Source organism: Fistularia commersonii, chromosome 13 (assembly GCF_037954325.1).
Source record: "Fistularia commersonii isolate RoL2024-O1a breed Wild chromosome 13, RoL_Fcom_v1.0, whole genome shotgun sequence".
Lineage (NCBI taxonomy): Eukaryota > Metazoa > Chordata > Actinopteri > Syngnathiformes > Fistulariidae > Fistularia > Fistularia commersonii.
Window position 1 is genome coordinate 11737786 of NC_141296.1, and position 27803 is coordinate 11765588.

At 37.1% G+C, this 27803-nt stretch overlaps 1 protein-coding gene across 1 annotated transcript in view; it reads right to left on the reverse strand.

The window, feature by feature from the left end:
- Window positions 1–27803, reverse strand: part of LOC147227919 (teneurin-3) — a 173114-nt gene that overhangs the window by 137240 nt on the left and 8071 nt on the right. Inside the window, exons 2-3 of the mRNA XM_086158011.1 lie at window positions 21724–22178; window positions 19553–19828 (exon numbers count right to left, since the gene is read on the reverse strand). Of these exons, the coding sequence (XP_086014137.1) occupies window positions 19553–19828; window positions 21724–21994 (547 nt within the window). The 5' untranslated portion in view covers window positions 21995–22178. The remainder of the gene's footprint in view (window positions 1–19552; window positions 19829–21723; window positions 22179–27803) is intronic.

Sequence of the window (27803 nt, forward strand, 5' to 3'; positions counted from 1 at the left end):
CCTCATCACGATATTGGAAAATTTTGTGACAATTAATATAGAAAATGTTGTCCGCGACGAGTTCCATTGATTTTAATCAATAGGTGCCTTTAGGTATAGAAATGTTTCGGAGACGGTAAGATTATGACACCTTAACTTTTCAGGATTAAACCTCTCACTTTGGAAGGAGAAAAAAAAAATCTTGGTGAAAAGTCCTTCAATATTGTTTCGCTGTGTTCACTGAATAAAGCCATCGCTCACACAACAGGGCAATGAATTCATGTCTGAAAGTGAATCTCCGCTTCTAAGCCCTTCAACCTTGCCGCGGCACAAAACTCCGCCAACAGCTCCTTCGGGTAATGTTGAAAAAGACAATAGGTGGAAACTGCTCTAACCTATTTGCCAAATGGTCTGTCATCTAATGCCCCGGCACTGCTCTATTGTCTAATCCTGTGCTGAGGCCGCTAAAAGGATACATCGGCACTAATAAGATGAATGGGCTTTGACCCCGAAGCTGCTAAAAGCCAACCTGGCCAATTTATCTGGGTGACCTCTACTCCGAGCAGAGCTGGCCCTCACCTCTTCTGGAAGCCTTCAGTTGGGATCAATAACACAAAGGCATAGCGATCCAAAACAACATCGTGTGCGAGTCGAGACTTTGCTTGTTTTCTCTTAACGGTCTTTTATGCGATTTTGAGAAATGTCAATCTTACTTTTTTTTTTTTTTTAAAAACTATGAATACAAAAAAAAAACTTGTGGGTGAAATACGCAAACAACAGCTTAAGGAGGGCAGGACATTCGGTGGTTTGTATATAAAATGTCTCTTAGTTTAGTGGAAATAAAAAAAAATGATGCCAGTGATTTACTTGAAATGGTGAGGATAATGATGATAGAAACCCCTGTTTTTCTTTTTTCTTATACTATAATGAATTAATGTTGCTTACATAGTTTTGTATGTCTACTGCTTTATATCAAATTAGCTTTAATTCAATCCACTTTCTCAATCACATTTTTAATCTGATTAGTCCAAGAAAAAATATGCCCGCTCCATATGTATTTATGAGTAATTTTATTATGCAAACCACTATCATGGCTATTCTGAGGATTGCATTTTGAGGGAAAATAAGATTTTGAGAACTAAATTAAGGATTCTGTTTCATGTACTGTTGTGCTGGTGTCGGCGGAGATAAAAGGCCCGGCTCAAGTAGGTCGAGATAACATACCGCTTTTACAAGAGACTATTTTTTCTTTCTTTGAGCATTATTCAGTTTACAAGGTATACAATATCATTTGCCTCAAATCTATAACTGCAAAGTGCTTAGGTTTGCAGTGGTGATTGGATGAATTGAACGGAGCACGTCCGTTACTTGAGCATCCCTTCATAGCCAGGATACCTAATGCTTTTCCACTGCCTCTGAAGTGACCACAGTTTCAGGATACTGTCCTATGGGCACTCGGCCAGAAAGCTATATGTATTCTGATATCATTCATTTTTAATCTGGACTAGAATATCAGTCCGAATCCCGAGCACGCCGCCTTCGGCTATGAGACTTCAACTCTTAGATTCTAACCAATTTGACAGATCTCGTTGTGACTGTATAAGTTGACGATTAATAATAACATCTCCCGGCGAAAAACTGCTGCGCCCGTATTCATTTTCACCGCTTCTTCCCACAATATATCTCTTTTGTGTGTTCAGCATATATGACTTTCCACTCCGTGCATAACCTGCAACTCTTCACAGCATGCAGTTGAAAGCTTCCCTGCTACACATGGCTGCTGTGGAGAAAGGACACAAGAGAAAGGGAGGGGAACCTTCTTCTGTGGCATAATGAGTTTGACAATGAAAGTGACACTGCGTCCTCCCAGGACCTTGCCATGTGATCAATCATAACAATGGCTCACCATTTCCTCCTCTGGATACTGACCTTTTTCCCTTTAGGAAAGGGCCTGCATGTGTGTGTGTGTGTGGGTGTGCAAAAATGTGTGGGTGTGCCCGTTTTGGAGCGTTCCTCAAGAATACTCTGCCTTTATCTTACGTCCAATCAGCCAGCGGACTCCTTTTTTCAAGCTGTGACAGTGAAAAGCAAAAATGGCACTGCAATGGCCTCCTTCAGCATGGGGCTGTACAATGTAAGTATATACATTCAGTTGTGTCTTTTATTAAAATCCAAATCAAAAACAAATAATTTCAGACCAAAAATAACCAAAACATTTGGTTTGAAAAGTGTAAGGTGTATACAAAAACAGGACAGAGTAAATTACTAAAAATATAATACTACTTCAATCAGCTGGGAATTAGTGAGAATATACCAACAAATTCATAGGAAAATAACCTTACAGTGATTATCAGTATAAAAATTCCTTATTTCCTATAGTTTTTATACTTAATGGTTCAAGGCCAGCGTTGTCATGTCAGATTTTATTTTCAGAAACTTTAAGTCAGACATTGCAAAAGGTTTTAAATCCAGATATAACGTAACTATTGTGCATCATAATCAAGACACATTAACTGCATTTCAATATCAAAAGTGACATTATGTATATTGCTATCAAAAACGATGTTGTTTGAGTATTGTGAAATCGTCCCTTAAGCCATGCTGACACGATGAAGATGTGTTTCACTTTCTTGTACGAAATATTTTAAGCCCGCATAAAACCCTTACAAATGTTGAGAGTGACATTAAGCTTATTTACTTAAAATCCCATCAATTGGTGCTTACAAGGTGATTTGATGGAGTTTCTCCAGCAAGAAAACCTGCCAGAATATCTCACAAATTTGATGGGGAATATTTTTAGTCGGTCTCGACAAAATGGGCCGTGTTTATGACAAAAACAGGCTGAAATGATAAGGCCGTGAACAGGACATTATCTTACAGTTTTGTTTTTTTTTTCAACTGCTTACTTTATGATATGGTCTGCAGTTCTCCATCCGTCCCAGCGGGCACATATCGGCTACACTAGTCAAACCAATAAAATAATGTGGATGAGAATATATAGTCCTATCAAATTCAAAGCTTTTTTTATGACATTCTCATGTATAATGTCCTCATGTATAATGTCCTTTTATCCTTCACTAAAAATGTAATCAATACAAATTGATAGTAATTTTAGATGGCTGACAAAATAAAATAACGACCATAAAAGGTAAATTTTTCAACCTTTTATTCACATATTAATTTTTTTCTTTATATTTGTTCATGTTTTATTATCATTTGCAATACTTTCAAAGATTTTGAGTTCAGATTTTGATAATGGTATAAATACAGTTTTAATCTTTATATTTCGTTATTATTCATTCATTATTTTTTCTGCTTATACTGCACTCCAAAGGGTTCACCAGTCCATCACAGCAGGATATACATGCAGACACGGGGAGAGCATGAAGGCAAAACAGCCCCTGTCAGAATTGAATCATGACCCTTCTTGCTGTGAGGCAGCGGGGCTAACCACTGTAAAGATAATAATCGTGATCATGACAGGTATTATTATCATTAGTAGTAGTAGTAGTGTATGAGATTATTCTTTAAATATAAACCCAGCATAGATGTAAGCAAAAGAGCCAACCCATTTGGTGTCGGCTGTAATTTAACACGGTTGCAAAACTGAAAACAAATTAAGAAAAAAGTCCCCGATTAACTATAACCAACTGAGTTGATGAACAGCAAGTCTTAAATATAATACTAGTACAATTCTCAATAACTTTTGACTTGTATTTTGATCTACGGAATGAATCCTCAAGAAATCCATTCAGTACTTTTTGTAACCAATTCATTTCTAGTTGTATTATCTTAGTCCAAAAGGTTATACTAATTTAATTTGGATCTTCTGCAACATGTTAATCAAAGTTGAAATCAACTGAAAAAATGTATGTGAGACAAAGTTCGCACTTCTCATGAAGCCATACTTGGAAGCAATGGAAAATTCAGACTTTTCAGTTATACATTTTAATTCGATCCCATGATTTAGCCATAATTTTAATAGACAGCAGAAGGATCAGTTGGAAAAACATAACCTTGGATTCATTCAAATTTACCATATTTCTTCACTTATCCTTTTGATATACATGTGACATTTTTAGGCTCACGGTTTAATGCATAGATTAATGCATAGATCTACTCAAACACCTTCAACTATGGCAATCTGAGGACATTCTAGGGGATGAAATCAAAAGCAACTCAATCTCTGCAAAAAGCAAGATGCTGTCCATTAAATTTAGTTTCTTGCACGTGGCAACAATTTGAGGCCGTTCAGAGGATCATATCTATATTGCTTCCAGATTGTTGAGAATACACGCTTCAAAGATATTTTAATGCGGAAACCACCATGAAAAGGTGAAGACTAAACAGGGAATTTAAAGTGTATGTGACTGTGTATGTGTGTGCGTGTACATGTGCGTGTGTTTGCCTGTGTTGAGGGGTTACACCCTTGGCATTTTATCGGAGGATTCGAGTCACGATTTTGAAGACTTCAGATTCCACCTTATAAAAGAGAGGTGAGTCAAGTTTGACTTTAACACCAGTGACTCACAACGGCACCTCATCTTGAGCCCTAAATCCGAAAGACGGGAGGTCCTCCCCAAGCTCAGAATGCTGGAAAAAAATTACAGAAAAAGAATTCGGTGCTTCGCCAAATGACTTAATCTCCCTGTAATAGTAGCGTGCAGGATCAATCTGCACGATGGTGATCAAGTCGCGTGACGAGAGAAGGATATGAGTGTAAAGAGACAAAGAAGGAGTACTGCCTAAATACGGCAACTCAAAGCAAGTCTATCTACTCAAGTGCTGGAATTAGATACTATTTGAAGGGACTTGTACGATACGTTAGAATTTTTATTCGACACCAACCCGTTACAGATTAACCCCATAGAGATGCGTGTTTCCTTTACTTCATTTTCTTAAGTTTCAGATTTATGTTTGTATTGAAGTGGTTTTGTTTTGTATTGAGCAGAGGTGAAACATTAAATGTATCTTGAATGTCCCAAACGGGCATCAATACATTATCATCTTATTGACCATAATAAAGTTACGTATACAATGAGTTGCACTATTTCTATGACTGAATTACAAAAAGTACTTTATGGTGGTTCCAATCAAATAAACAAAACCATTAATGTGCTCTGACATTCAATGGATTCTAGTTGGCAGTCTTCAAACATTTACCCAAAAAAAAAGAATAGCATGTCATCTCGCACTCGCTGTGATCAAACAAAAAAGCCTTTGACTGTAAATTACTCATGGGAAAAAAAAAAAAAAGCCAAATTCATGTGACATTTAAAGCTGTAAAAAGTACGGGGAGTCGTTAGACTGATAGATGGCAGCAGAAGTTAAAACCCTGCCGGCCAAACATGGCTGGAAATTCTTTACATCAATTCTTTACCACTGTAATACAGTGAAGCGGCCCGGCCGTTGTCTTTTCGCAATGACATTAGGACCTAAAGTTTTTAAATTTTAAATATCAAAAATAGGGTAGCGTAAGCTGTACTTTTTCTAGTTTTGTATTCTGAGCCCGCTCCCTTCATCAACATATTTTTTCCTTATTGACTAAGGCATACATATTGGACTATTTGATATAGAGAAAACACTTTGATATGTGATATTGTTAGAGCCTGATGAAAAGTTCACATGATGAAAACCCCCCGAAAATCTGACTGAAGTCAAAGCCTTTTAATGAAACATTTATTAATGGGAGTTAATGACTCTAACACACTGCTACAGCCAATGGAAAGTGCCAGAGCAATTATTTGCAATTAAAATTGGTTTTAATTGTGCGTGTCAAGATAAAAATTAGAGCAGCCTGAGACAATTAAGTTCCTGCACATGTTTCATCATTATATCCAATCACTTTTTCGAGACAAGAAGGGTTTTTCAGTCTGTGATGTAAAGCTTAAAAACACCATATCTTTCAAATATTTCAAGTTTTTTTTAATTTTTTTTTGTAGTATTATTTCGACAATAACTTTGAGCTGGTGCAAAGTTTCAGGCTCATTGCTGCTCCATAAAGCACTTGGAAATTTTGAATATGAAAAATAGAATATATGAACAAAAGCTACACAAAATGGTCAAAAAGTAAAGCATGAAGTTTTTCTTTATTTGGACTAAACTAAAAAAGAATCACCTTGACTTCCCTTGTTTTGATCGCCTTCATTGAACAACTGAGGAGCAGAAAGGTCAAAGCCACAGCACCACGACAATAAATATAACAAATAACCCAAAGCCTCAGGAAAGGAAAGAGGAAGGGGATTGTAAAAGAAAGGAGACAAGGCACCAAATGGATGGGTGGATTGGGGTTAGACCGTGGACGAAACATGAACACCCAGTTCACCAGGGATAATCCATATCACCCAATATGAAGAGAAAAATGTCTACTCATACCCCAGTGTATCAATAAATACAGTATATATTGAATTTCTTCTATCCGTAATGTTAAGATGTGTTGTTCTCACACTCTTTATTGAGTGAAAATGAAGGTGCATCATTTTTTTAAATAAAATTGTGAAAAGGTGTTTTGTGTGTGGATTCGTGCCTCGTGATTGTAACTTGAACTTTACTTGAAAGTGGTTCCCAATAAGCAAGACAGTGATTTGGAAATTTGGAGAATACACACAAATTGACAAAAAAATGACATAGTTATCCAGAACAAGACATTTTTTTTTATCTCTATCCAGAAATGATGTTGACCTTGCCTAAGGAACAAGCCTACCTTATCAACCTGCAATCATTTATCTGACTATGAACAAGATGTACCTTATCTACGGATAGGGAATCTACCAAAAATATCTGAGGAATTTAGAAGAACAAAAAAGAAGAAATGTGAAAATTATCAATAAATCACTGAAAGAAATCATCAAAAATGTGTTATTGTATAAACGTGAAAAAAATATGTCTTTGTACGTGTGGAATAGAATAGAATAGAATAGAATAGAATAGAATAGAATAATCCCTCAGGGGGGAACTTAGATACGGATATTAAATTGATGCTGTGAGGTGGTTTTGCTCAAAAAAATAAAGGGAATATTTAAACAATACAATGTTACTCCAAGTCAGTCACACTTCTGTGAAATCTAATAAGAATTTTTAATTCATTCAGATCCAGGATGTGACTTTTTTTGCTTATATATATATACATCTATATGCACACACTCTCTTCATGTATTGATTGTTCACCTCAATTGCTATCGGCTGGGAGGAGTAGCATCGGAATGCCTTGATAATATGTGACAAGAAGGAATCCCTTGACGAGGAAGTGTAAAATACCTTTGCTGATCCCAGAAGAAAAGTCAGATGATTCTTTTTGCATCCAAGCAGAGTGAAAGGCAGGTTTATAAAACATGTTTTGTTTTGTTTTTTTCTTCATTGCTGTGAGGATACCGGTTATAAATGTAATTATAAGCAAAACAACTGGACCAACATTCTAATCCCCATTTCTTCCCCCGGTATTCACACAAGTATAAAATGGCTTCCTGATTATTTCCGTATTGCATTGCATAGTAATACAATCACTCAATTACTCTGTGTGATGAAATGAAATGAGCCATTTTCTCTCGAGGACGGTAAATAGTGCCCCTTGTGATAGACAACTGCAGAGTAATTCCTAATCGTAATAACGTGTCCTACATGTCTGGTACCCACAAGCGACGAGGCTGAGCAGAATGCAAAGTAAGACAGCACTGCAAAAAGGAGAGGAAACCTTAAGTCCCCCATTTAAAAAAAAAAAAAAAAAAAAAAAAAAGTTCCCTTTGAGATGCTTGACAACACTCACGTATATTAACCAGACTCTTACTTGAGTGTAAAAATGATTTGTGATCATTCAAGACCTGATTTGGGGAGGCAAGCAAGTTCAAGGGATTTATGAAATTACAAATGCTTTGAAAGCAAAATCCTAATTCCGTGTTAAGCAGACAAGTAAAATTTGGAAACTTGAAATCTCTGGGTCACAAACGCTCTGGAATTGACTTTACAAAGGTCTTATATCCTTCGCTTGCATTGGGGAAATAAGAGAATTTCTGCCTATCAATATGAGAGTTTTTAAGCTCATTTCCTGCAGACAAACACAGTAAGTCAATTGAAATGATGCAGTTTGAAGTTTCAAGTTCCAAAATGAAGTACAATCTCTCAATCCTTATTTGGCATCAACTTGCATCCACATTTGACATCTTTTGAAAATAAATAGGTCTGTATAAATTACTAAAATTTATTATATGGTTTATTAAATTCAAGTTAAAGTAGTTGTTGTGTACGTGAGTAAGAGAGTGAACGCTGCAGTTCGAACCCTGCCTCTTGCCCAATAACAGCTGGGACGGGCTATAACACCCTTGACCCTGACTGCAAGATAAGGCGTATAAATAAAGAATGAATAAAATTGTAAATCGTAAACAATATATAGATTTTTTTTTTGACTCAGTACGCAACAATACATAAAGCTTAGCATACTTAGCGACTGCCATACTAGCAAACAAAACCTTCATTCATGTTTTCACCGATTTAATTTTTTTTTGTTAATTTACACATCTGCTTATTTACCTGTTTATATACGCATTTAATCAGAAATGTATATTCTATATGTGTTTGTTGGAGTTGAAACACGTTCCATCATTTTAAATAAGTTCAGCTTTTTCTGGTGGCGACCCCGGTGGCAGCTCCACATTCCTTCTGCTTTCACCCGAAATAAATATTACAATTTAAATAGATCTTTGCTTGTTTGCTTGCTTGCAGCTGTTTAATATGACATTTTCTAAATACAGCAGCATCCGTATTCATCCCAACACTCCTACTTGATATCCCAAAAGTCAGTTGTAGATGACACGCTCCTCACTTTCTCCTCTCGTCTTGAAAACTCTGTATTAATAAGGGAAGTGGAGGAGGTGCCATTTTAAGAATTTCAATATGGTGACTAGAGAACTTTGGGGTGGCTGCTACAATCATTTTACATATCATTTTTTTTTTTTTTCACAAGCAGCTGAATAAGTGTGCCAGGGATCTTTAAGTTGCATGAACAAACATTGATCTCTGTTAGGCGACAAAAACTTGGAAGATTCCTCCAAGCAGCTGCAGCCCTGATGCCGAATTGAAATCAACCTTGAGAGATTAAACCGTAAATTGTATGTATTCAGGATCTTTTGAACGCTGATGCTCTACTCAAAATTCATGAGTGGATTAATCAATTCATACGGTAAATTCATTGAAAAACATTCCTCGGGTATTTTAGGTATCAGTTCATAATAGTAGAGATTTAATTGCTAGTTCTCAAAAGCAAAACTGCAGATTTTCTCTGCTTTTCATTGCTGAGTAAATACACTGAGGTTGTCGATCAGTAATCACCTTGGACTTTAAAAAGGGTCTGAAGGACTTTTCCTCAACTGAGAAAGTGGAACAAGCATTTGAATCGAAAACAAAACATTTATTTAAGATAGTTTTAGCTGCACTATTTTTAGGATAGTATGCATTAAACATCATCTTTGTGGTATATTTTTATGTAATAAAACATTATATTACATCAGATAACCGAGTTAACTGACAAGTACCATTACAAATTATTGTTATTAAGGTTTAGTTTTTTTGTTATGAATTTAAAATGGATAGAAAGACCCTGGAAATATGAATACGATCTACAAAATAGCTGATAAAATAAATTACCATAAGAATGGAAGAATGTCATTTCTACTGAGAAAATCTTGAAAAAATTATCAAAATTTATGTCAGAAATTCATTGAAAATTGCTAAAAATGTGTAGGAGATCAAACAAAAATCAGTATAAATTCCTTTTTTAATTAATAATCAGGGTATAAATACACACAGTAGAATATTCTGCAATGAATACCTGAAATCTCTTTGTTAAAGTACACTAACATGCCATGGCCCATTGCAAGTGCCTCTTAATTAAGATAATTAATGCAATATTTAACAACCACTTCTATATGAACAGCTGGGTTTTCACACAGATGATATCTATAAGACCAAGCTATTTAGAAAATCAGTTTTACCTTATTAATATACTAATGTATCCAGCAACACACTCACAATTGGATAGTCCACTCTGCCGCGGGTGTCGCTTTGGTACAAGTCGCAAATTTCCGACTGCGTGTTATGGCTGATGTGCTCACCAGAGATACACCAACACGTGAATGAATCACACGAAATGACAAAGGGCAACAGACACGAGCAATGTATCAGCGAGTCAAGGTGTAAAATCAGATAAATCAAAATCCCCACACTGGTGATCGATTACGCTTTCGATCACGCGGTTCCCGGGGATCACTACATTTGATCCGCACAAAAGGAGGTCGATGATCTGAATCATTTCACCAGAACGGTGAGGAAACCTGCCGTGACACTTCGGCTGAGTCACGAGCATATCCTGTACCGCCTGTCGCCTGGAGCACGAGCAGCGTGAGGCCTTAAACAGCGAGAACTGTTGTGGCCTGTGCAAGTGATGACAATAAATGATGACAATCAAAAGCGCACCACCTTTCTTCAGCAGCTACAGGATACGACTCAGACATCTCTCTGGCTCTCATTAACGGATGATTAAAGTGTTTTTCTCTGGCCCCTTTTGGAGTGATGTTCAAAAAACATCACAGATGTCCAGCCCCTTCAACGGAAGAGAAAACTAAAAAAAAAAAAAAAAAACCCTCTGATTTATTCTTTTTGTGGCCGTAGTGAATTATAAAAGTGGTGAGGGAAGATTTCTGCCTCCTATGATCAATTGGGCGGATTCTACTGTCACAATACAAGGCAAGGATCTAAGACAGGAGTTTGACAGATGGCGCATCACCTCCGTCGGCGTGACGCCATAAGCACAGACGTGCATATGTCCTTGCGGGTGCACGTTAAAGTCTGCACATTGATTTTTCTAATTTCGGTGGGAAAAAGTGTGAGGGGGGGGAAAAAAAAAAGAAAGATATGTGTGCGCATACGTGCACAAGACAGAGGAGAGAGAAGAGTGCGACAACATGACAATGTGCATGCAGAGAGGCATGTAAGGGGGTGTCTGCTACGCTCTCATACTCCCACCCAAAAAGCCTTTGGTGCTCGCTGTGCTAAATCACACTCTGCAGTGACTCCTCTACTGATTTAGTTAACCTTTTCCTGGCACAGCTGACACAATCTGCGAGCTACACTCAACTGTAAAACATGAGCGTAATTCAAGCCTTAAACTAGGGCAGGGAGATGTGACATTGTTGCCTTTTGTTATTAAATTCAAAATATCAGATGAGAAAGTCATATTTTCAGGTGGAGTTAAAAAAAATGCTTCAAATGCTTGTCAAATGCTTCCTAATTCAGTGTCTGGTCTTTGTAATTGTTTAATTGAAATGCTACCCTAATTCTTTTTTTTGGGGGGGGGGTTTAAGGATTTTAAAAATGATCAGGAAATTTCCTTGCAGAAAGTAATATGTTGGGAAACATTTGCTTATTCAATTGAATATCTAGTAAATATTTTGTTTATTAAAATGTATAACTTTTTTTTTGTTTGTTTGTTTTATCCTTATTATGAGGCTGTACGTTATTTTAGCCATTTTCTTGCTAAATTTGACAGTGAATGGTCTGCAGGTTTGGTTCAAATTCTACAAAAATCCACAAACACATATAACAATAAGAGAATTTCTAAACGCCGCAATAACTGTCCACACCCATGAAATAATCTGCTGAAAAATACATGCGTATCGACACCATCCAACCTCAATCTAAAACCATAAAGGACTAGCATTCTCTTCAAAATGAGTCTGGGGAGAAGGTTCAGGCTACAGCCAACAATGCTTCCATAACAAAGGATGACAAGCATCACAGTGGAAGGCCCTCTCTGTTACCAGGGGTCAGCAGGCGTCAACACTCGCCCACTGCATGATAAACCCCATGTGTGATGTTTTATACAGGCAAAGAGAGCTGTCACGAGGTACTGCAATGCTGTAGCAGCAGTTCCTACCAAGTCAGTCTGAGCTTTTTCACACCCTATTAGGATTGAACTCAACTGGGCCATGCTATGTTTCTGTTTTCTGCAGTTATTCAAGTTTTATGAGGGCTAGGAGAGGGTGATATGGACACAATTCTCTATCGAGGCCTGTATTATTTTATCACTGCAGCAATGTTCTGTAAATTCAATTTTAGAAAATGACAACGGTGCCCTTGTTCACATTTACATATGTTCTTATTTTACCCAGGCATTTTAAAATAGAAACAACTACAGAACAAGCTGTAACCACATCAAAAGATGATGTATAGAATACAAAAGCATGTATAGACTAGCATTAAAAAAAATAAAAATGCTGGCTGTCTTTCATAAATAGGAGTGAGTTTTAGATTGTTTTGCTGGATACTGATGCAAATAAAAACTTGTCTGCATGAGCTCAGGTCTCTGCTTTGCTAGTGCTTTCATCGCCTTGTGTTCACAAAGCATTGCATTCACAAATGCTCTTGCATACCGTTTAGCAAGCAAGGTGCTAACCAGACCTGCAACTGGGGATGTTCAGTATCTTCTCCAAAGAAGACTTGTCTATCAACTAAACCACAAGCGCCCCCTCCAGTTATCATCCTTTAACGTGTGTTAAAGCGTCCTCTATGATTTTCTTACATACAAGTTGAATAACACTTCGATCTCAGAACCCCTGGGGATATGGTTGGTCTCTGGGGTTGAAAGATTGAAGTTTTCAGTCTTTTGGCAACCTCATGAGGAGGTTATAATGGGAAACAATAGGACCAGATAAAAGAGTTCTGGTCCATAAATGGATATATATATTATATATAAATGTGTATAAATAAAATTAGTCTGTATTTGTATATATTTGTAATATAAATACATACATAGTTACATACTACATTTATATATATTTGTATAGGTATATATGGATGGGGGTGTGGTGCGTATATATATATATATATATATATATTTCACACTTGTTTTGTTTTCTTTTGTTTTGTTTCATTAGTACAGCTGCGATCTAAGTGCTTATGGAAACATGATGGCCGTTTTATCAGAAGGAACATACATGCATCTCTAAAGACCTCTGACATTCTTTTTGTATACGTCTGTGTGTGTGTGTCTGTTGTGTGCATGTGTGTGTTATTCCCCACATGCGTCACTCAAATGCACATCAGGCCTTTACATAGCGCTACTCACACCTTTACATAGCACTACAAAACCACGCCACATGCAAAAGGTGGCTCAGTGTAGACATATAGATCCAACCAGTGGTACTTGTGCTCACAATCTGGCTTATGTTTTAGTTCAACCTCCTCCTCTCTGACGTTCAAATGTAGCCAAATGACCATACAATCAGCAGCTGGGACCCGCGTTGTATCGGTTGGCTTGGCATTCAGTTTGTCACTACTGCCAGCTTGGCTTTGAGAACGCACCCTTATGTTATTTGGAAAGGATAAGCCATGTGATTGGATGCAAGGCATGCTTAAGGAAACCATTTATAAATCCATGCAATGCAAAAATGTCATACACAAGAAAATGTCTTCATTGTCAGCAGGAGGATGTTTGTCAGTAATTGCCCCGTGCTAGCTTTGTTGAGCTGCTAAATATATCTTACTATCCAATTAATGTCTTGAAAATAAAAGAATGGAATTAGAATTTGCGGCCATCATCATAGTGGCATTGTAGCTCTGCTCGCATAAAAATGAAAACATCTTAAAGGCTAAGGTACCGCTTGATGGCTCAAGGTGGGTTCCACAATTGGATTTAAGCCAGTGGGTTGTTCATCCATAAACATGACCGGTCAGATCAGACTATTCACAAATAAACAAAGCTCTGAAAGGAAATAGGATTTTTAAATCACTCAATAGTGGACACATTTTAATCCATGTTCAAAATGACATGATACCACATATGCATTCGAAGAGTACTAAATGTAAGAGTAAGCAACAATGAAGCAACTCTTTTTACATGAGACTGTTTTTAATTTGGGCCTTTTCATAAAGGTTTGTATATTACAACACTTGAAATAAACAACAAGTCTGGATGGATGAAAACACAGTGCAAAGTTTTAAAAATGTTCTGGTTTAAAATCTTCAGGTTTCACTGTTTGAATACTAATGGTTGGATAGAACTTCATCCGGCGTCCTACGATGGATGTAAAATCCCATTTTACAAAGTATGGTCGAAACAATTTATTTAGGTCTTCTATCTACATTGTCTATATATTGCACTGACAGCTGCTTGAATGGGCTGATTTAAAAAAAAAAAAAAAAAAGGAAAAAAACAGACCCAAATTCTAACCCAGATACTGGATCACACTCAGATGCGCACGGACCAAAAAACCTCTCTCGGTAGATAATTTAAAATTTAAGTAATTATTGCCCCCATTTACATGTGGCCCACAGTGCGCAGCACTTCAGTACCCAGCAGGAGACACAGGGCGCTATGTTCATGCTGTGCCTCCTCCTTTTCTTCGAGTCTACCACTCAAATGCACAGCGGTCAGCAACATCACACATACACTTTAACTGCCAGTGAAGGCCAGTGTCATGTGGTGCTGGGCAATATGCAGGAAAATTCACAAATAATCAGACCGCAGTCCCCAAACCATATGACATACATATATATATATATATATATATGTATAACCATACACACACTCAGACACACACACATATATATATATATATAAACATACATATGTATATGCATACAAATACATATGTACGTGTAAATATATGGGTATATATGTGTGTATATAGATATATATATACTGCTCAAAAAAATAAAGGGAACACTTGAACAACACAATGTAACTCCAAGTCAATCACACTTCTGTGAAATCATAGTGTCCACTCAGGAAGCAACACAGATTCATTTTGACTTGTTTTAGGGACATTACATCAAAGTTGGATCAGCCTGGAGTTTGTTTTTACACTTTAATTTTGAGTGTGACTCTTATCCAGACCTCCATGGGTTGATACAATTGATTTCCATTGATCATTTTTGTGTGATTTTGTTGTCAGCACATTCAACTGTGTAAAGAGCAAAGTATTTCATAAGAATATTTCATTCATTTAGATCTAGGATGTGTTTTTTAAGTGTTCCCTTTATTTTTTTGAGCAGTGTATATACACATACATAAGTGTATATATATATGAATGCATATACACATGTATACATATATATGGGTGTGTGTGTATCTCTACGAGAGAGATACAATATTTGAAATGTAACCCAAGTCTAGTTTGATGTGAAGTAATACAGCGCTTCTGTTGATGCAACTGAATTTCACTCAAGAAAAAATGTGCAAGAAGTTCTTAGTGTTGTTGAACTCAGTATCTCAGAGGCATCTGACAGTGACACCATCACTCTGGGTTTGATATGAAACACTGGTGAACTGGCAGCAATGCAGGAGTGCCTGAAGGAAGGCCTCACACATCCATACACAAACACACACACACACACACACACACACACACAGTATTGTCGGATAATATATATTGCAATATATATTCTCGCCAATGGGCATCTGGCTGTCTCTCTGTGATGTAACCAATGAAAATGACTAAAATATCCAGAAATATTTTGTATAAGTCTCATAACCTCATTGGATCAACAAATTACAAACCCACCTTGAGGTTGAATGATGACAAGGTGGATTTTCCTCCAGCAAATAGTTTAATAATAATAAAATAAAATACGATGTTTAAAAAGTTTTATTGTAACTCTCTTGAGAAATGGATTGGTCTAAACTGTTGAATTAATGTCCAACTATTTAGAACAATGATTTATCAGTTTTTGCTGTATGCATATATCAGAAACATGATCAAAAAGCCTAAAATCACAGCTAACCAAATGTAAATCATTTTGGTTTTCCTCTACATTTCTGTAACAGTAACTTATCAATGCAGTTTTCCCTTTTTCTAAAGTCTTATAAACCAATAAATAAACTGTTTGGTTGAGGAAATAATTAAGAAATTAATTAATAATCTTTTGCTGCTCCTACATAAAATTAATAATCACTAAGAAAGTGGTGTACAGGTGTGACAGGTGTGTAGATACAAACCTGACTCCAATAATAATAGAAGAGAATGAGATTTTATATTCATTCCATATCTTATATTCTTGCTGCCCTTGAGGTCTTTTCTCCTGTTATCACCATGATAATAATCCAATCCTAAACATCCAAAATGCACAATTTTTATGTAAATAACAAAGTACTGACACTCTGGTATTTTGATAAATCTACCAGTAGCATACATTTCATATAACACAGCAGCCATGACTTGAAAACATGGATTTCTGATGTGTGAAAGGGTTGGTCTTTTAAGGTCTTTTTGGGTTTGAAAAGTCTGAGAATGTTCCTTTTATGGATGACTGCGTGGTGCAGAGCTTCAACAGCTGAATGTAAATACATTGTTTCTCTTTTATTCAAGACTGTGTCACTTCTGGCAGAGTTGCAATCCCTGCAGACTCTCCATCGCAACCCCATACAGCTGCTACATGCCACAGCACAAAGGCACAATGTAACATGAGACTACAAGTGACAATATCTACCAGAGATGTGTGTATGAGTGTGTGTGTCAGTGTGAAGAGCAATATTCTTGTTATTTTTTGGTCTAACATCACACAATTAGGAATGACTAATTAAAGCGATCATGAAATCAGAATATCAGGAATAACATATCATTTTAAATAAAATAAAGGACAAAGTTTTATATAGATATATGTGTATTTTCATATTTATATATATATATATATATATATAAGTAAAATAAAGGACAAAATCTTACATACAAATATGTGTATTTATATATATATATGTGTGTGTGTGTGTGTGTGTGTGTGTGTGTGTGTGCATACATGTATATATACTGTGTATAGAGAGAGTGAGAGAGATGTTCTAGAGAGCCAATAAAATGGGTGCGCAAATCAATTTAGTTTAGAGAGAACTCTATGAGTGGCTGGGGATTCAGTTCAGTGTAAAATCAATGCTGACTACAAAGATGTCTATTTTTACCCGTTTAATAAACACTTCCAAAAAAAAGCCATCCTAATGCGAAGTCATAAACTATGGGTAGTGGTTATATGTAATATAAAAAAAAGTATATATCTATATATATATATATGAGGTAGAAATAGAAATCTGAATGTCATTTTTACAAGTGTAACACACACTGTAAAGTCCAACAAGCCAAAATGAGCAGGCATTACAGTTGAATTTCAATATTTATACGTTTATGCACTTCTAGAGTAAAAACAAACGGCAGAGGTAAGCATATTGGCTCTAGCTGGTAAAAGGTGATCTGTTAAAGCTCCATAACATAACCACTTTCTTCTAGTTTTCTCACAGGGGTTGATGCTGGCAGATGCTGCGCCCTGTCTGTGCGGAGGCTTTGGTACTTGTCTATGTCAAACACTCAGTCGAACAGAGCAGATTAGAGTGAAATATAGAGTTCATTTATGAATAAGTGGGGCTGAACGGCCCCTTGTCGAAGCTTCTGCATGCATATTCTCTTGATGGAAACCTTTGGATGGGTCATTTCTTTTTAGCAGGTTCATTAAATAGTGAAAGTCAAAAGTGCAATGCCTGTTAACAAAAAATAAAAAAAGAAAGGAAAGGACCTATAGAGATGGGACAGTCAAAAGATTATTCTTTGTTTCTCATTCAAAATCTCAACGGTTAAAAAAGACGTCAAGATAAAAAATAATACATTTTATAGATCCCTTTGCAGATGCTTACTGTCACATTTACTGAGATAAACATCTAAAAGCCATTTTCCCCTTTTCGTGGAACAGATAAGGTTTTATTTCCATTATTGATTCCACTTATCAGCCCAATTCCTCATTGATCCCCTCATTTTATTTTCTGTGTGAAAATATGCGCCTCCACCAGTATGCAGTGTCAATGCAATGGTTATATTATCTCTTGCTCTGAAAAGCAGAGGAGGAACTAAAAGGCAGCACCTGGCTGATGTATGCAAAAGCCACACGAGCAAATTGAAGCAAATCAGAGAAAGGCTGTCTGCAGAGCCACGCAGGAAAAATACGAATATTTAGCTTCTGGGTGTGTCAAGGTGGCGGCGCCTTGGGCTGTCTATAATCACCTGGATTGGATAAAATTAAAGAATATTAATCACAGGATACCTATTAGGTTTGGGAAACATCTGCTAAATCTACCTGTTTGACGTGAATTTTATTGCAGAATGATATATATGCCAAAAAACAAAATAAATAAAAGCTCAGTTTGTTCAGATTAGCGTCTCAGAAACTTACAGAACCCGTGATATTGTCATTTTTTCTGTGTGAAAATGAATTTGCGCTCCACTGAGGGTGGAGGACGGGTGTAAACAGGGTATAAACGGGGCTCAGTGGCATATCTTCTGATGGTCGCTCTGATGTTGTGGTGCTGGATGAGCCATGGATGTTGGCGCAGTGGCATGGTGGCAAAATATGATATAAGCCAGGCGCTAAAGAGGTGAAGGTTATGTTTACTTGCACTTTTGTGGTTAGGCTGAGCTTTTAGCGACTAAATGCATACAGTGTAGCGGGCCAAAGCAAAGGCCAGACACTGGAACAAATATATGAGTTGGAATTCTGATGGCATTTTGAAAAGGTAAACGGCTTACTCAGCTTCCCCCCCACGAGACAAGCTCGCCATGATGAATACCACCATTAAGAAAATGACTTGTCCCAAATGTCAGACGGTAGCCAATGTTTTCAAAATCAAAATTGATAGCACATGAATACACAACATTTTCCTTTTTGCCCCTTCTTTAATATTCTTGTCAGGGATGTGTAATCAAACCTAATTATTTTAACTGCCTGCCAGTCTTTGAGATCATTTTTTTTAATATTAAAAGCTTTGCATAAATTGTGGTGATGATGATGAATGATACATTCTGTCAGGAGCCTTTTAAGGGGAACTTCTGAAAATAAACGTAAAAGCGTTATCATAAAACACTTGAGATGAGCAGGTTGTGAGAACACTGTTTTAAAAAGATATGGCAAATGAACCTGGCGGGTAAGCAGTTTTGAAATCGATGCAAAGAAAGCTAAATACTTTTTTTTGGGGGGAACGCGGCATTGAATAATCACAAAACGCTTCGCCTCCTTTCGATGCAGCTAAGATTTGCCCTCTTCAAACACACAACCTCAGTCTTCCGTCTCAGGTTTCCAGCATAATCAAATTTGCACTTCAAACCATCGTACCCATTTAATCAACTATTGTGCTTAGCCACTCGACCGCTGCACAATTTCTTCGTAAAATCTCAGACCGAGGCACACAAAGCTATCTTAGATTATACGCTAGCCCATGGGAAAACTTTATCAAATTCCGCTCCTTCCTGTGGAGAAGGAATAGGCGACTAGCAACCACTCTATTGGAAGGCCATTTTTATTTTCAGGCGTGCAGAGAGGAATCATTCTTTTGATCCGAAGGAACGACAGCAACAAACGCCTCTCCAGATACCGGCCCTACCAATCACGCTGCCGCTCTCATCCACCAATCAGGATCTTGTCTCCAACCATGACGATCCAGTAAGCCGCCGCTTTTTATGGTGATTTTAAACCGTTCGAAAAAACCAGAGAAAGCACGTGTTGCGGGAAAAAAAAAATAAAAAATTTAAAAGATTGGAAAGCGTGGCAGACTCACCCATTTCATTGTCCGATTTATTGTCCATTTCCGTATCGGTGAGCGTAAGCGCCGAATTGGAACGACTTGAGAGGCAGGAATTCTGCCCTGATATCACCCCCTTTCCCCAAAGATTCATGGTATGTTCCGGTGATACAGGCTCATGGTTTTCTGTGACGGCAGGTCCACGCGAGTAGCAGCTGAGGGGGTGGGAGAGGCCCGTCTCAGGGCAGAGCGCCAAACCCCTGCGAGCCGGCGGCTCACAGATCCCAAGTTGCCTCAGCGAAAATGTCTGCCCTACGGATGACAGAAATTGTAAAGTTAACAAACCGGGAGAAAATGCGGTTTACGGACAAGAACAGGGGCAACTTTGAACCACTTAACCCAAGTGTTGGGAGGGGGGGGGGGGGGGGGGAGTCATTGTAAATTGAAAGCCATCCCATTCAAATCCACTTAATTAGCAGGGGTTAAAAAAGGTGCTGGAAAGCATCTTCCATAGAAAATTCATAGCACACATAACTATCCTGTTACTGATAACACAGGATTAACAATCAAAACTAGTTCTTGTTATCATCTAAATGAAAGGAAAACGCCATCACATGTGATATTTCTAGTTTTTTTCAGGATTTCCAGATGCAGCCCATTTCAAATAAGTATGCTTTCCTTTGATTTTCATAACCATGAGGCTCTGGGATCTTACAGGGCATTAAATAAAAACCCAACTAGCACAAATATATGTATTTTGTGATGAATAAGAAACATCAACTGCATGATGAACCCCCATGAGTGACGATCACGATTACACCGGCAAAATGTCAAATTAATGAAATACCTGCTTATACTATCTGCAATCAGTTATTGTGTTTATTCTTAAATCAAAACATAACTGATATAATTGAAATATTCATAGATATATAATATGTGTATGTATAACATATAAAAATACTTTCAACATCAAATAAAAAATGAAATCAAATTAAACTTCATCTCCAGACGGATTCTGTCATACAAGCAATAAAATAAGATTTTTCAGATAACTTGGCTTAAATAGACAGCCTTGACTAACTAAATTAACCAAAATTCAGCCTCATTTAGACTCATGAGTAATGATTAAACATAATCGATTGCGAGATAGAAAAAAAAACGTTTTGCGTCTGCAAATGAAAATGTAAGATGTGTATTATAATCCAAAAAACTCCAAAGGTTTACCCAATTATTTTATTGTTTAATAATAATTGGACTCATTGTTAGATAAAGATATTCCAGACCATCTGACAAAGTGAGTAAATACCGTCACAGCATATATTGTTTTTCCATTAACCAGACGAGCAGCATTTAAATCTGGCATTTACAATTCAGGTATAAGAAATTGGTGTTAACCCTAAACGTCTAGGTTATAATAAGAAATAAAGAAGACAAGAATTCTTCCCACGAACAGTATTACACGTCCCATTCATTTAAAACAGGCACCAATTAGTGCCAGGAAAATGTGAGGGAATAATGAAAAGATTTTCTAATTACAATCCTATGAGCCAAATCAGTGCCACAAAATAGAATAAAGTGCCCAAACTTTTTAATTACAGAAATTAGGCCACTTTCTAACAGCCAATTAAAGGAAACCGTTATTTTCCTGAGCATTTTCGTTGTTATTCTGACATTGCCCAGGACAAGAACATCTGCTTTAATATGATCTGCCCTTATTTTTTTCTTTTTTTTTTCCACAAGTTTAAACAGAAGCCAGAAAATTATGTACTGGTTTGACGGCGTAATTGTTTTCACTGCTATTAAAGATAACTATTCTTTAGTGGCAGCGTCCGTGAGGTAAAGCCAAACTGTAAGAGGATAGAATTCCGACAGTAAAACAAACAACATAACTAAAGATGTTTCACACGATCGGACAGCGGCACATTTTCAAGGTTTTTCATTCCCATATTCACAGGGGCAAATGATCAAGGTTTTTTTTTTTTTTTTCATTCCTATATTTACTGAACCGTAATCTCACATTTACCGTCAGATAAACGGAGATGTGTATATCTTTAGATGTTTCTTTTTGTCGCAGGGGTCATCAGACCGATCCACTCGTTAAATCGGGTGTAAAAGCGCTTCGGGAGTCAACTCCCCCGACTCGTTTTATAGAGCTCGGTCCGACAGACGGTAAGACGACCGAAAGTAAAGATTGTGCACCGGCTAACCTGGCCTGCTGTACTCCACACTTTCCTTGTGGACCGACTCCTTGGCTCTGCCTCCGAACAGCATCCGCGAGGGGTCATGGTCAAAGGCCTGGAGCGTCTCACTGGAACTGTAGGATTTCTGAGTGGGTACGCGGCAGGCTCCCTCCTCCCGGTCAGATGAGGAGGCGGTGTAACGGCGTTCTCGATCTTTGTCCCTCTCGCGCTCTCGCTCTCGGTCTCTCTGATTCTTGGACAGCGAGCAGAAAGGCCGCTGCTCCCTCACCCGTTCCATTCTGCCCGCATGCTGGGTATCCGACTCCGTCCCCTTTGCCGATCTCCCGAGAGGTTACCGCCGGACAAATTTTGGTCTTTTTCACCCCCTTCCTTCGCCGCGGTCGCGCTCTACCGCCCCGCTTCGCGACCTCCGCCGGATTGCCGATCACTCCCTCAATGAAGCCAGCCCTCGGCCTCTCCACCTGGAGACAAAAAGGCAGAAGGAGAACAGGAAACACGAACGTCAGATAACACTAATCCATATGCTTCTTTGAGAGAGAGCAAATACTTATCCTCTTCTAATTGCCCCACACCCACCGCTTCTTCCCCTCACCCTTGACTTCTCGACACACATGACTTCACGTCTTTAAAGAACAATCATCCACAATTATTCCGCCTGCTTTAGCCTTAAAAGTCATGAAATTCTGCGGGGCATTGATTTTAGTAGTTATTTAATAAGGTTTAAATCTTCCATCAGAGGCAAGCAGGGAAAAAAAAAACACATATATATGTATGAAATAATTGTCCAACATTGATATGGTATCATGTGTTTTAATTTTTTTTTTAATTTGTTGTTATGGAAGACAGCGATACTATGTTCTCAAGCTGTTAATTGTTCTGTTTATTTGTTTTGCTTTGTTTGTTTCCTTTTTGTTTTAATCTTGGGGACATAAGATAAGTGCACAGTCAATAATTAACTCTGGAAATCAGGAGCACAAAAACAAACTTAAAGGTTAAAAAATCCACTGACAATAATCAGGAAGTTAACTGAAATGTAACAATATTAAAATCCATAACCACACCAGCCATGAATTAACCAAATATTCTGTGAAAACAATTTAAATCATGGGAAGAATAGCAACATTTCTCAATAGAAAATACTGAAAATGTAGTTGTTTAAATTTTCTAACAAAAATCAGGTCAATGACCCTTTTTTCAATAACATTTGAATAAGGCAAAGATATCAAACATGTTATAGATATATTTTTCAATTCTGGCTTCTGCATACAAATACCCCCTTCATAATGCATGGCTGCACACACACACACAAGCAAGCACACAGACATTTATAGGACAGCATGTATGAAGTTAAAATTTAAGCTTGTATTACAATATACATACAATGGCTGACACCACAGGCAGCTTTTAACATTTATCTGCGTTCTGGTTCTGGTGTTTATTTTCGTGAAGCTGATATTGAAGAGGCAGTTTTCAAAGGTGGATTTGAGACATCTTGAATATTTTCATGTGTGAAGTGGAAATTTGAAGCATCCTGGGGACATTCACCGAGAACACGTTTTATGGTGATCCTTCACCGTTTGGTCTGTTCTCAGGAAATGAGATAAAATAACTTTGATACATGAAAGCGCAAGTCATTTGGTCTGGCTAGTCAGGGATTTTAAATGTGTAAGTTGATGTCGTTTTTTGGGGAATTAATAAGTTAACATTACACTGATGGCCATGAATTGATTATTTATCGTCTCCTTGTACACTTAAAAATGTGTGATGGACATTTGGTGAAAATGAATGGCCGGTTATGATCAAGCGAATTCTATCTCTTTTCTCTCATGCAGTCGAGTCATAATGGTTTAATATGCCTGCTTCCTTAATTTATGTCTCCCTGGGATTTCGATCAGTACAATCAAAGTCCAAGAAACACAGTTTGACATCCTCAAAGTCATTCAAAAATATATTTAACACATTTCAACTCCATTTGGGGGTAAATGGAATCTCTTCAGTGTGTGTGTGTGTGTGTGTGTGTGTGTGTGTGTGTGTGTGTGATGTGAAAGTGTGAAGCCATGGCAATCCACAATCCAGACCTTGAACAGTTTTCATGAGAACTATTAGGTTGTTAATGTGTGAAAATATATACATATATATGTGTGTGCTTATATATATACATATATGCAAGCGCGCACACACACACACACACACACACACACATATATAGACATATACATACACACACAAGCACACACGCATATAGATACATTTTTATATTTAAAAAAACATATATATATTAAAAAACATAGGTACGTTATACACACGCATTTCATAAATGTAGAGATATAATTCACCATCTACATAGGGGAAATGAGCCAAATAATTTAAATATACAGGGGCAGAAAAAAATACATTCCCCTTTTTATTGCGATGGAGCTGGAGTAGTGTTAAACAGAAATACACAAGTAATGTAATAATATTTCATGATTATTCTCCCTACCAAATGTAAATGGCTTGATTTCCTAAACTAGAATTCATTGCTGGCCAGTAGGGAGAAAAAATACTGTATTGTTTTAATACAAGTATTGATCTTGATGATCATGATACTTAGTGAATTATAATCATAGTGGCTCTTAACAGTACCATTTATTTATAAATTTAGAAATGTCTATTTTAAGAAATCACATATATTGTTTATCCTAAATTCCTAACCCATATGATTGGTAAGGAATATATTCATTTACAGGCATATTTTTCATTCATTTCATTCATTCAGACAGTCTTGCCCTCTCTCATGCACACACACAGGGGAATACACACAAAAAGCAAAAGCATAACAGAGAATGATGACGGTGTTTCTCTTTTTGGAAACGGAACAGAAGATGCTTCCAGGTGGAGACAGGGCTCTAAAATGCAGATAAGGGGAAAAAGAATGTGAGTGATCAAGGAAAAAAAAAAATCTTGTGGGTTTTGGATGAGACCAGCGATGTGTCAGAAATGTTTCTTAGCAGCCATTTTCATTGGCTCCTGACACACACAAACGCACATACGCACAAGAACACACACATGCACTCACACACATGCACTCACACACATTGACCAGAATACTTTGATTTTTCCCTTGGCTGAGACTTATAATTTGAGAATCGACTTCTTCCCCAAAAGAGATGTACTTCATTTCACATCAAGCATCAAAAACTTCCAATGAAGACAGGATAGCGAGCAGCAAGATAGCACCATTCCTTTGAGAAATCCCCAAAAACTCAAGCAGCGGCGGCTGCAGCACAGGATGCAGGGATGAAGAAAATTGCTGGCCTTTCTGGGCCACCTCAGTTTGTTTGTTCCCCCCTTTCACTCTCACTTGCTGGATATATATCTGTCTAACCCATTTTCCCCGATGGGTTAAAAAGTAATCACTGACACATTTTCTTGTAACCTTGACGCTCAACTTCCCCAAAACACTCAAGCACAAAGACAAAAACAGATGCTTTTTTTAGGTTTCAAGAAATGTCACTAACATCCAAACATTTTTATGGAAATTGTAACATACCAGCCCAAGCTGATAGATCAGTGCACAAGAACCCTTCTAACCCACTCGAAATTTCATCACAGTCAAATGAGTCGGTTTTATTTGGAAGTACTATTCTTGATATTAATGAAAAACTCAATATTTGGTTTTATTCAGAAGTACTATTCTTGTTATTACTGTATATCACAATATTTGATAGTATGGAAGTATGGATCACTACGTCGGACACCACATTTCAAAATTCAACCTGAAATTATTTTTGGAGTATTATGTTTTTCAATAAGAAAATAAAAACATGCATAAATACACAAATAAATAAATAGGAAGGTATTATAGGGGTGCATTATAGGGGTAAAAAATGCACTTAAAATCCAAAGAGTTGTCAAAAACACCTTAAATACTTCCAAAAATAAACATGAGGGAAGATTTTGTGTAACAATTTTGTTTATGTTTTGATTTTTTATAAAAATTGAAATTAGCAGTTAATCTTGCATGTTTTCAGGGTATTTATTGAATAGAAAAGTGAGTCGTAAGTGAGGATATTAATATTGACTTATTCATCATTTTTTTATCGCTAATTCATTTTGGCAAAATCTCTCTCTAAATTGTAAACAGTTTCTTAATGTCTCATAGATAATTGCTCTTAATACAATTCCTGTGTGAGTTTCTCTAAATGTCTTAATTTATATTTATTTATTCATTTATTTATCTTATTTTTTTCAAATCATTCCTTAGTTTGCCCTTTTCATTACATCCATGTTTTATTTGTAGGGGGGTGATGTGACAAAAAAAGGGAAAAGTGACTTACAATAGACTCTTGTTCTTGGTGTAGAAAGGACAAGTGTCAATACAAAAATACTCCTCAATATCACAGATGGAGACACAGACAGACCAACAAATATAGATATAGATATATAGATAGCTAGATAGATACATAGATTGATAGATAAGTATTTTAATTGATATCTGACTTAATATTTATTTTTTCTTTGCGTGTGCGTATCCGTGTGTGTGTGTGGGCATGGGTGTGTGTGTGTGTGTGTGTGTGTGTGTGTGTGTGTGTGTGTGTGTGTGTGTGTGCTTGTGTGTGTGTGTGTTTGTAGTACTTCTCAATAGTTTTGGCTCAAAAAAATTAACAGATAAATACTTAGCGATTATAGCGATTATATTAATTTACAAGAGGGAAAATTATATTTGAAAATAAATCAATTAAAAAGAAATAAACAACTGAAACACATTCATCGGGGATTTAATTTCCATGCCTGGATGGTCTAAGTTACATTGTAATAGGCATAGTGATATACCAACAGGATAACTTCAGTTTCTCAATCAAATATTAACCTTTGGGGGAGTAGAAACATCCCGGTGTAAAGATTTCTGATTTCCTCCGAGGACCCTGACACGCAAGATATATATATATATCAATATATATGAATATACACGGCTCATTAAAATGTCACGTGAAGATACACATGGGATACCATCGGGCTGCAACAGTGACATTCAAGATTTTTTTAATTTTACGCAAAAGGTCACAAAGTCTCCAGGGGACATTTTGTTGTTTTTGTGAAACACAAAGTTTCAAAGGCTTTAACTGTAGTATGAACAACTAGTTAAAAAGCAGCCTGGCCTGTCTTGATCATGCAAAATTTGCCTCTGCTTTCTCCACGGTCAGTAAATACAAATCTTTAAACACCAGACATAGCCAAAGAATGTCACGTGAAGACGCATTTGATTATTTAGAAGCAAAATCATGGATTTTGCTTCTAAATAAAACCATGCTTTTTTTTAAAAAAAAAAAACAAAAAACCTTGCTTTCCGCTATGACATCTGCATTTCCTTTTACCTTTGATCACGCAGCTGAACTGGGACAGTCGGTCACCCATGGCCGCTCAGTGGAACAGTCGACACCGCAAAATTAGTGTCACACAGAGGTCCTCTGGCGAGCCAATGAGGCACAAAGAAAGACAGTTCTGGATCTATGTAGCATAGCTCCACACACATCCCAACGACTCCCATTCCAGTTGAGTTGTCCCCCTGATGGCCGCTACTGTCCTAAAACCTCTACATTTCTTTGAGGTTTAAACCGTAAACCATCTGTATTATGCGGTGAGAATAAATGCGTCCAAGGCTTCTGGCTCTTCTGGGCCGGTTGGAGAGGTTTCAGGGATCTAAGTGAGATTTACTCGTTTCATGTCTGAACATATGTATGATCATCAAGGAGAAGGAACGTAATGTTTTATGCTTCCAACTTGGGGATTTGGAAGAGACAACCAAAGGGAAGTACAACCTTTTAAGATGTCTTAAAATCAATGTGCCATTTTATTTGAAATTAATAAATAGGGAAGTGACACGCGGGGTGCCACTAATCAGATGTTGTCTTTTGATGTTTCCAGCAAAACATATCCATCAAGAAAAGTGACTTTGAGCCATTGATAAATAGATCAGTTACTTAATTCATGGGTCAATTTATAAGAAATGAAATATTAAAGTCATTCACCAAATACTATTCAAAAGATTCACTTTTGGGATATTTAGGCTGAAGTGCTCGGAGCCCCAAAAATCACATTAAAAA